The sequence below is a fragment of the Acanthaster planci genome, linkage group LG08, assembly GCF_054643075.1.
Source record: "Acanthaster planci isolate LZ-2023a linkage group LG08, COTS_SCS, whole genome shotgun sequence".
NCBI lineage: Eukaryota > Metazoa > Echinodermata > Asteroidea > Valvatida > Acanthasteridae > Acanthaster > Acanthaster planci.
In genome coordinates this window covers 12,070,486-12,081,851 of record NC_141784.1, presented here as the reverse complement: position 1 = coordinate 12,081,851, position 11,366 = coordinate 12,070,486, and the positions used below count along the sequence as shown (strand labels likewise).

At 41.7% G+C, this 11,366-nt stretch overlaps 2 protein-coding genes across 2 annotated transcripts; one reads left to right on the top strand and one right to left on the bottom strand.

Annotated features, from left to right (window-relative positions):
• Window positions 1–164: 164 nt before the first annotated feature.
• LOC147798394 (uncharacterized) lies at window positions 165–1,165 on the top strand. Its single transcript, XM_087140338.1, has one exon. It carries the CDS (start codon window positions 190–192, stop codon window positions 1,090–1,092), a length of 903 nt encoding a protein of 300 aa, XP_086996464.1. The 5' UTR covers window positions 165–189; the 3' UTR covers window positions 1,093–1,165.
• A 269-nt stretch (window positions 1,166–1,434) lies between these two features.
• Window positions 1,435–9,004, bottom strand: LOC110984207 (ornithine decarboxylase antizyme 1-like). Its single transcript, XM_022244146.2, has 4 exons — window positions 8,729–9,004; window positions 5,021–5,166; window positions 4,459–4,625; window positions 1,435–3,820 (listed from the first exon to the last, which is right to left on the bottom strand). Exons 1-4 carry the CDS (start codon window positions 8,805–8,807, stop codon window positions 3,628–3,630), a joined length of 585 nt encoding a protein of 194 aa, XP_022099838.2. The 5' UTR covers window positions 8,808–9,004; the 3' UTR covers window positions 1,435–3,627.
• Window positions 9,005–11,366: the final 2,362 nt, after the last annotated feature.

Here is an 11,366-nt window from a genome sequence, read left to right as displayed (position 1 = left end):
CACAAATTAATGTTAATGTAAACCAAAAGCTCGGATCTGTATAAAAAAGCATGCTCCTCACTCAGCATGGGGAGGGGGTCATCTCGTATACTGTGATGCTTCAGAACTTCCGAATACTTGCCTGTTCTTATGAACCTCCAATCATTCCTGAACCATCTGAACGACCTGCATCCCAGCATTAAGTTCACGATGGAACAGGAGGAGGGGAACTCCATTCCCTTCCTTGACGTCAAGGTCCATCGACGGGCAGATGGTACCCTCGGGCACTCCGTCTACCACAAGCCCACCCACACAGACCGGTACCTCCACAGCTCATCTTTCCATCATCCCAGGGTGAAGTCCTCAGTCAACCGAACCCTGGTGCACCGAGCGTATAAGATCTGCGACCAAGAGCACCTACAAGATGAACTCCAGCACATAACAACGGCACTCCAACTCAACGGATATCATCAGCATCAAGTCAAAACCCAAGACCACCCCGGCTGTCGGGTCCCCTATACCCAAAGCCAACCCCCCAACTATAAGGCCATAGTCAACCTCCCATACTTAGGCAATACTTCACACAAAATCCAACGAATCCTCAATCAAGCCAGCATCAAGGTGTACCACTCCTCGACTAAGAAACTACAAGCCAGCCTGCAGACCCACAAGGACAAGCAGGAACACAAGACCAAGGCTGGAGTGTATAGGATCCCCTGTGAATGTGGGCAGGTGTACATTGGCGAGACTGGCAGAGATCTCTCCACCAGACTCAAAGAACACATTGCCCACGGACGCAGAGGAGACTATGACAAATCTGCCATTGTCAAACACTCACACGCCAAGGACCACATCATCAACTGGAAAGACGCAGAACTCATTGTTCCTGTCAACAGATGGCACCCAAGACGCATCAGAGAAGCCATCGAGATCTACAAGCACAACACAGTACCCCAAGACATCGGTTTCAACATTAGCAACATCTGGCGCCCCCTACTCCCCCTACAGACCAATGGGTCACCTATACCCACGGTCCACTGTCCTCCCCCCACGGCACCCACGGCAAGTATGACATGCTTCACTGAGCCCACCGACAGTAACCCACAAGATTAGGATCCAACCACCAGCCAAGCTGTTCCGCATCAAAGAGTTTCCACTGCACTGAATCCTCTCCACCGGTACTTAAGCCCCACACACTCCAGAGTTCGGCACTCTTTCTCCTGAAGACGAACAGAGCACACTGTTCGAAACGTCGAGTGAACCCCGGTTCTTTTCAGAACCACACACACTCAAAGAGAGTATTTGATTACATGGTGTCACCGCAAACTTCACATAGTTAGATAATTGTACAGCCTTTTATCCACATCACGTACCCTCCCCCTTTGCAAATACCTCCAAAACCATCGCAAGAAATGAACAAATCAAAACCAAACAATCCAAAACTGAACGCATTAATTGAAGACATTTACCAATGCTGATTTTAATTATTCAACTAACTCTTACATTTAAGTCAATGAGTAGACCCACAGGACCAATTTCAGACCAAATAATATAACCTAACGTAGTAACAGAATTTGTTCACAATTCGAGGAAAGTCTTTTTTTAGAATGCACATCAATTCAAGACACTACTTCCAACAGCTCCAAATAATGGCACTTTCCAAACTGTTCAGCATACACCTATTAAGCACATAATACAACTACCAAGTACAACACCACTGTTCCTTGAACTGGGCACAATGAATATTCAAAGTCTTGGAACTCAAAATGTGGTCAGGAACAATCAAATTGACCTTGCTGTCAAGTTATTTAAATTTCACTCGCTTAAAAATGCGTGGACATTTGCAAAATCAGTTTACTAAAATAATAAATCTGTACAGACCTAGGATAACCTGTGCAAACATAAAAGTTTGAGATTTTCAGTAATTTACAGTTAAACATATGGCCATAGCATCCCCACCCGCCCCTGGGTTTCTTTTAGACACACTTGTTAAACCACTGTAAAAAGAGCCTGACAACATGTCAGAGTAGCCATTATACACAAATGATCTTTGTGATATGTGCAGATCGCGCCACCTATGATTTCGATGCAAATGTTTTCAAAATGTCGTCAAAAAACAAAGGAGCGCAGTTTAGTTCACTGTAGCCGGCTATCAAGAAACCACACCAATTATTTCACATAGGCCTGACGTTCCTTTTACACATACAGTACATTCCTTTGGAAATAACTTCATCTCCTTGATTCCTCTAGTCAATACTGTGCCATACAGTTCTTAGAATCAACCCCAAGGATGTAGCAGGACAAAGCGTGGCCGTGTTTGACGTATGGGCCATGTGCTAGCTGTGACTACTTTTCACAGTGCATCAATCGGAAGCAGCCATAGCTCTAGCACACAGCCCTTCTTTCTACTTGGCAGAATGCATCATGCATTGTGCATGCGCTTTGTCGCAGTACATTTGGACATGATGGATGATCGTGATCGTAAATTTTTCCACCATTTTTCATGTCATTATGAATGAATCAAACAAAATCAAATTTAAAAAAGGCATGTGATTCACTTAATTGTATTATTATTTTCATCAATAAGCTGCTTCATTTGGGACTGAATCTCTTAAATGAGAAAGAAAGGGAGAGAACCTCCCACCCACCCCTGAAAAATTAAAGGCCATGGATGCTAACCAACTAATTTTTGTGATCTACATGTATAATTCTAGTTAAGAAGAAAAAAAAAATTGTGACTACTCAAGAAGCAATTCTACTCAATAAACAATACTAAGATTAATAGCCAACCTGACTTTGTATGTGCATTCTCTGATTTACAGTATGGGTTTTATTGATGTGAAACAGAAATTAACACAAGATGATGCACTGAAAAATGTTCCTTCACTCACAAAAAAACATGCATTTAGTCCATCTTGGCAGCCTGTTTATGTGAAACTAATTCTGATCTATTCTGTATGATACATTACGGAGCACAAATTAAATCTGTGCATAAAATGCTGGAAAAAATGAATCAAGGACTAAAAACTCTACTATGAAGCCATGAATAGCACCACTTATTCCAATAGAGTCATTAATCACTTACATGTATTTAAACATTCACAGGAACTTGCTTGCTTTCAAACTGAACTCAGACATGTTGTATAAATGCAGTGAAATTATGAGAACGTAACGCTACAAGAAAAGGGAAAACACTGTGTCAATGTGCATGTGTTCATTTCACTGTCCTGTGTACCTCTTGCTGGTTTGAACTAGAGAAATCTGCTCCAGCTAAAAATGGAGCAAAAATGAAAAACAGATGCTCAGGAGGGGTGAAGCAAGAAATGTAGGGATGCAGGAAAATAAAAAAGTAAAATCAAGTCATGCCTGTGCAATGTTACAGGTGATCAATCAATCAAGAAGATACTTCCCATCTCATTCCTTTGAAATCACTCCATTTCCACTCCCTGTCTGCTGCTTTTTTACAATACAAAGCGACACAAATTACAAATTTATCCCCGATTCATCTAATAACATTGTACATGTGGTTACATTCCTCTTGACCTTCACCCAGAAGTTTGATCCATCAGTGCTGCCTCAGGATGCAGCAATCTTATACCAGCTCGTAGAGATTTGTATGTTAAATTCCAATCTGCTGATCCTGCCTGTTTATATATCATAAGCCATGAAAAGAAAATCAGGCGAACCCGGCGATTCAGGATGGCCCGGCGGCAGCAGCACGAACCCCATGAACTTGAATGTCCTGATGAGCTGTGCCCGGTCCATAATGTCCCGGGGCAGTCCGATGATGACTTGGGTGCAACCAAGGTGTTCCTCTGCGGCATCCAGCAGAGCCACTAAGCTGCAAGTGATGGATGGGGATAAAAATGCTCAACAGAATTCGTCTGCAGAGAATTTTTGGTGTGGTAGTAAAATAGGGATTTGAACAAATCCGGCAAGGAAGGAGCTTTGTTTATTGTGCAAATTCTTCAAATATTGAATGTGAATATATACACATTTAAATAGCATCACAATAGATACATTGGTTCAAATGTAGTGTGCAGTCACGCTATAATGAATTATCTGTCTAGGAGATATGATCATTTGCATTTCTTCTGATAGAAAATGAAAAGTTGAGGGGATTTCCACAAGTGCCTTTTGGGAAGCCCATATGATAAGTACTTAGCACGTGTCATTGGAAGCTAATGTTAACTTTGCCAATTCCTGGACTGTATTTGGATGTTCCTATAAACCTTAAGGAGAAACATACAAATATGAACACACGTACTTGACTTGAATGATAAGAAATCAACTGTTGCACAAGACATGCACATACATCATAAATGAGGAGAGGCTTAAATTTGTGCAGTGGGCTGATGGGCCTTTCCAACCATCACTAGAGAGAAGGCACTGTTGACAGCTCAAGGATGAATCTGCCAGATGTGATACAGGCGTGTATTGTCCCAATACAAGTATTTCACAGAAAGAACCCAGGCCTACCTGTCTCTACTCCCTTGCTCTGCCAAATCATTTGGCAATTGAATGTAGAGCCTATTCTTCCAAAGAGCTGTTTCCCACACCAGCTTGCGATTGTCTGTCAATGGGTGGACAAACCGTAGGAATTTCTTACCCTCTGTACCACTGACACCTGCTCCAGTGTCATCAGTCTGGAGGGAGGGGGAGTCAATAAAGAAAACCTTTAAAATTTTCCTGAATTTAAGTACATGTAATTAAAAGGTATTACAATGTAAGAAGTTCCTCAGAAGTGTTTTCCATTTTAAATGAGACGTAATATTGATATCGATCAAGGACTACACTCACTGTTAATCTGCCGTCATGCTCACAGAGGAACGCGATGATTTCCAAGACCACATACAAACATACTTCTAAGGAAGGTTTTATTTTAAGAAGCTTCATGTACATGTATATAACTTCTACATGTATAAGACCGGCTGGATTAAACTTTCAGCACTTGGTTGCTGAGAAAATCTAACTAACGTATTATGAAACTCAAGTCATGAGAAATCATTCAAGAGTGTGAAAGAAGAATATTGGTTTTTACTTTGAAGAATGATGCAAATGAGCCATCTGTGTCACTTTCTTCAATGGCATCTTCCAAGAGGAATTCTTGACAGCTTCCCGTAGGAACATCAGGAATACCACTGTGATTCTCGGCCAAGCTGAAATATGTAATGTTTGCCTGACTCCCTACAAGCGAAGGAAAAACATATATTGTGTCACCAATTGATAAACAGTTGGTTGTCTATTCAACTCATAAAAATGTGATGCTGACAACAGCTTAATTTACACAAAGCCTACATAATCTCCATCGTCTAATTGGTGGATAGTAGACCATGTGACAAGAAATACTTGGACCAATGAATGGTGTGCATGCACTGCAAACATGAGGAAGGTAGAGACTGGCACAACTGTGAATAACATGTACATGTAGTTTGTTTTGTTGAACAAAACTGCATGCTAGTGCCATCCAAGGTGGCCTGAAGATGGTGCATGCTGTAAGTTCTTTGCATAAAATGGCAGGCACCAGACAATATTCGAAAAGCATCTGTCCTTTTAATTGATGAAAAAATTTCTGAATTTGGAAGTGATGCTGATGCTTCTAAATTTCTAAGACAGAAAAACAACATAAATATGTGTATGCAGTCAAAAGAAACGGGCATGTTTCAAAACATCCAGGAATGCGAGTTTAAGTCATAAACTGATTTAGAATGAGACAAATTCTTTTCCATGTTACAGTCATTTGCAAAAGTTTAAGACCACCTTAAACAACCAGAAAGGGGTAATTTTTGAAGGTGGGACATGAGGAATACTATTTCCCTGTCCATTGACTTGATCATTTATCAGAATAACCATACATGAAAAATTTCAATTTGTCCTACACATGTTTCTGTTCGTCACCTTTTCAGAACCATTTCTAGCAGTTTTCAACTTCTGCAAATAAGCACTGGGTACAGATAGTGCATGCGTTCAAATTTCCAAAGTACATAAAATGTCCCCTGTTCTTTTTGTGCCTACAGTTATAGCTGTAGATGATCACCTCTTGGAGTCTTTATCTCACTGGGTAAACACTCACAACATGGCTATATATAGTCATCATACCACTTCTGTTTAAATACTGCAGTGGTGCAATAATCCCCCGAAGTTGCCAGTCCACAAAAAAAGTTTGGTACAAGATAACATCCTACCAGTGCCTCGTGTGCTGTTATATATGGAACATGTTACATGTATATCATGCCTATCTGGCAAAGGGCAAAACAAGCGTGAATGCTTGATTTGCGCTAAAAAAGAAAATGACCTTTATACAGATTAATATGCACCTGTGCCTTGTCATCCGATTCAAATAAGGCCAAAACTGGAAAGTGTGCGTGTGCGTTGCATGAGATGCACACAATGTTAATTTAACAACACAATTACAGTACATTTGCATGTGTACAGAACCACCCTTAATCAAAGTCTTACATGGAACTGCACGGGTACAATGCATCCCGGAGAAACACTAACCCTAAAAGCAATGAAGATTATGAATCCTTTTGTGTACAATTATTCATCAACAGGACCCTACTGAAGAACTCCTCCCCAGACACAAGACAAAGACTAAGCCTAAACCTTTGTTTTCTGTCTGTACTGTCTGAAGTGTCAGAATATTTCTCAAAGACCTAACTTTGTGGGACACTTAAGTGTTAGCATTGAAGAGTCCAGTGCGGGGCTAGGTGGTGACATGCCAATAATTAAGTTTTTGGAGTCATCCTTGGCCCACTTCACACCTCATTGTGCATGCTGTAAGACTTCCACTTTAATTTTTCTTTGATCTATCCTTCCTCCATGACCACATCATATGCATGATTTTTGATACTGTGGGCTCACAGACCCAGTCGCTACTCTCCTGATTGGTCATTAGAATGCCATAACATGTCCTGAAGAGTCAAATTTAGCAAAGGAAATATCGAAGCACTTAATTCAAAAATGCACATTTTCAGACCAGTCTCATGCGATTTGCTTGCAGGGTGTCAAGTGATGTCTGCGAATGGAACTCTTTCCCAAGATCTGTTCACTTGCGCCACCTTACGAAACACTCTGATGAATTTGTGCCAAATTTCTGGACACCACTGTATTGAATTTCAGACTCAATTTCATGACACCAAAATGAGAGCATGTACACTGTACATTCTTATGAAGGTAATAGTATTCGCACTATTTACCTGAATGAATCTGAAGTTTTCCAACAAAGAGGTTTGGCAAAAATTGTTTTAAATGGGAAAGCAATTTTGGAGATTTTTCACACAAGATTGGAGAAATTTGGCAGTGACAGAGCCACTACATGTAGTCTCACAGTTTCAGCGTGACATCTCTGCGTCTTATTTCTTGTCTTTGATTGGTCAGTGATGGCTGCACCTTTCTGCTTCTTGAAAAGGCAGTAAGAGTGCTGTAGTCAATAAGGAAAAATCTGAAATACTGCCTCTACACTATAAAGCCTGTATTTATTTTTTATTCAAAATACCACAAATTTTGTGATTTTATGAAGTAGAAATATGACCCTGCAGACAACAAAAAAGTTTAATTTTTTTATTTAAAAACTGAACACAAGAAATTCCCCGTACAAAATGAATGGCAGAATGTTCCTTTGCCCAGATGCACGTGCAATACTACATTGAACAGCCTCCAACAAAGCCTTCTCCAAATGAAAGCTGGGCTATGATTAGTCATTGGAATGGAAGCAAATTCGACCAATCAGGGGGCAGCTTCCATATATGGGTGATTGAAAAAAAAGGAAAAGACAGGAGCTGTGTTGCGATTAGTTAAGCTATCACACAGTCGACAGTTACATGTATTGACAGTGCATGCTGCTGATTTTCTGTAGTGTGGATGGGCAAAATGCTCAAGAATTTCACCATTTTGATGAGGATATAAGGTGAATAAACCTCCCCTTCTGACATCTCACTTCACCAAGAAGGCATGCATGAAATTTGGCTGCACAAATAGCTGTGATGGGAGGGTAAGTTAGTACAATAAAACCAGCCAAATCGTGTTAACGGGAGTTTGTATTTAGCTATCTCCAAGGCTTGTATAAACCTTACAATTTTGGCAATAGGTTTTTTTTGGGGGGGGGGAACTATGCTGACCGGTTTTACAAAACTCAAATGACAAAAAAACATGGGGTCTACAAATATAAAATCCCCTTTTTTTAGGATATGTTATCACTTTCAGATGGCTGATAAACTACTGCAAAATTGTGACCTGCACATGCCAAACAATTGCTCTAAATGCCAAGCCCTGGCCCTATAACTTCAGCATGTTAGGCTACGGCCTGACCTACACATGTAGGTTCCAAGTATTCCCAGAACTAGCCTAGGTTGGACGACGTCTACATTGCAATGTGACTAACGTCCAGGGTTAAAAGTCCTCCTACTATGCAAAATTTTCTTCAACAGTTTTTCTCACATTTTTACCTGGCGAAGACAGCTCAAGTGTCATTCACAAATGCTTTAGTAATTTCATGGAGGTAGATTCTACCTCCATGGTAATTTCAACACAGCATTTATGGAATTCAGGACACAAGGCATTTGTGAACGACATTTTTAGCTGTCTTCGCCAAGTAAAAATGTGAGAAAAACTGTTGCAAAAAATTTAGCACAGAAGGAGGACTTTTATACCCTGGCATGCCTCAACGTTAGTCGCAACGCAATGTAGACGTCGTCCAACCTGGGCTACCCCAGAACTGTGGGGTCCGACGTCCGTCTCCGGTACTTACAACATGGCGGCAACATCGGCTGAGAGTTTACTGCTGAATTGGGACATTGTTCCGCCTTTTTGCGACGTCTCTTCTTCATGCTTGTTTACGTTCTGATCCAGCTTGGCCAGTTTTGTCAATGATAAAACCATAACGGAAATTATCGCCCAAAAATCTATTTGATCAAGAGAAACAACTGTAACTTGTAAGCCTAAAAATAAGTAAAAGTAAAAGAGAGTCTTCTTCGGCTTTAACCACCCAGCTGCAAGCTGCACGGAGCTTTGTGTAATAAATGATGACGTGCCCGCGGCCGCGCGCGTGACTGCAACCCACAATGACGTAATTATCTAGTATGGTACCTGGTCGTCACGTCACTTTAAAGGTAACCACAGTTATAAAGAGGTCTGTCTGCTCATTGCCTGTGTGAGATCAAGTTAGCTGTGTCCTTCAGGAAATTTTTGCCAAAGTGTACAATATTTCAGGAAATGCAGAGATTGCAGGAATTTTGTTTTTGTTTAATTCTCATCAGAGAAATAAACCTTTCCCTTCTTTTCTTTGTTTTTCCTCAAAGCATAATCAGAAATCAGGCACTAGGTAGGTACATTTTACCTCCGTGTTTTTGTGTTCGCCTGAGAAAAAAACAAAACAGCACGATGAAGCATTCTTGGAATTTCAGGAAATACCAGTCGAATTTCAGGAAATCAGGAAATCTCGGACTCTATATATTTCATGGAAATTTTCTTGACCTTTGGATACACTGCACTCGGGGGATACCAGAAGTTTGGTTTTGTTGCCAGTCTTGAGAGGAGACTATATACTTTTATTTGAAAACATCCTCAACAAAGGGGCAGCGATCGATATATTGTGTAACTTTGATTTTCCCAAGCATGTTATGTAAAAAAATACGCGCGAGCCTTTACGGTGTCGGCTGCAACCTGTCCCCATTAATTAGCCCTCTTCTTCTTTAACTGATCACTGCATTTGAAAAGTAGCCAGCTAATATAGTTCCAGTCGGCTTACCCCAAATGGACAATTGGAGAAAAAATTGCATCTAATCTATAATTCCCGTAGAGAAACTTAAAAAGTTATGGTGTAACCACACAGACGTCAGGTAAAATAACCTATCTGCACGGCCTTTTCAAGAGCTTCACTCCCTTCGGTATCTTTTTTGGTTTTGGGGTATGATCATTCCAAAAATTCCATTTTTGCCAATTTCGCGGCTCGTGGGTATTTTTTGGGTCTGTCGCCACTTCCGCCATCAATGGCGTATGGTGTTCTATAGACGCCAAAATTGCGTCGCGTCGTCCCATCGCCCCGACGCTACGACACGACGATTGTATCTCGATGCCGTCCCGTCGTGCTGGGTCGTCTTGCCGTCGTATCGTGCCGTCGTGACGTCGCGTCTTGTCGTCGTCGCGTCGGGTCTGTCATGGTATGGCTTTTATATAGCGCTGCTTAGGCCGTCACGTCCTGCTGTCATGCTGTCGTGTCCTGATGTCTTGACGACGCGTCGTGTCGTCGCAACGTCATATCGTGCTGTCGGGTCGTGTCGTCGTCAGTCGAATCATGTCGTCGTGCCTTACTGTTTCTAAAAATGGCTGGTGATTACTACGGCTAATAGAGGGCGTATGCCACAAGTCCTGGAAAAAACTGACAACCAGAATTAGAAGCCGTATGCATTACTGCGGTGGTGCAATGCTCGTGGACAGGAGGCCTAGGCATGTGCGCGTTCCACGCCTCTTTGACCAATATGATGTCGTGATTTGCCAAATGCACTCTCACGTCCAGCTGAAAAATGTGCGTGTGAGTGCGGTGCCACCGCAGTTATGGCGTCGAATCAGATTTATCTATTGGGTTCCACTAAACCAAGTACCCGCCTATAGAAAACAGTGCAAAATCAGACCCAAATAGCGCCACCTGTTGACTCTTGGGGAAGAGGTTGTCCACCGTTTTTTCATTGGAAATTCAAGTTTATGGCCAGAAGATCACTTTTCGTTTCACTTTTATGGGGTTAGCCACGTAATTTTTTTTATTCGCCTTCCCCCGAAAATACCCCCAAAACAATAGTAAAACTATATGCGCTCAGCTCAGAATGTAGCCGCCCACCTCTATCAAAAATAGGCCCACAGGTTAGGGCTGGACTGGAAACTACCAGTCCCTAATTCGGGATTTATAGAAATATTTCTATGATCCCTCCTGATTATGGCATGTATTGTAAAAATCCCGTGACATCACAACATATTAATGAGCTTGCGCGCAGATATTCATCGATTTGGTGGAATGCACCTACAGGGCCTACAAGATTTGATTATGAAAAATAGTATCTACATGTATTGGTATTGAACTTAACGCCGTCTCTAAGGGCGTCGTGTCGTCGATATGTTGCGTCGTGGCGCGGCCTTCAGCCGTCGCGTCGTACAGTCGCATCGTGCTCTCGCCGTTGCCTCATTACTGGTGGACATAGAGGGCGCCCTTAAAGCGGAGCTAAGGGTGCAGTCCGCTAATTTAAGTGAGAATTTCTGGCCAGGTCAGCATTAAAAATACCCCCATATCTTTTGCAAAAGGAGGTTGTGTGGATAAAAAATGGTGAGATTGTGCAAATATTTGCCAGGGTCAACGCCCAAGGTCTTTGGGCTTTCATCTAAAAACAGACTGGCAG

Coding starts and splice junctions, on each gene's coding strand:
- LOC110984207 (XM_022244146.2), bottom strand. CDS start 8,807: ATGAAGAAGAGACGTCGCAAAAAGGCGGAACAATGTCCCAATTCAGCA. Junction 4,626..5,020: donor CATTTGCATCATTCTTCAAA/GTAAAAACCAAT, acceptor CCCTCCCTCCAG/ACTGATGACACTGGAGCAGG. Junction 3,821..4,458: donor GAGCAAGGGAGTAGAGACAG/GTAGGCCTGGGT, acceptor CATCACTTGCAG/CTTAGTGGCTCTGCTGGATG.
- LOC147798394 (XM_087140338.1), top strand. CDS start 190: ATGGAACAGGAGGAGGGGAACTCCATTCCCTTCCTTGACGTCAAGGTC.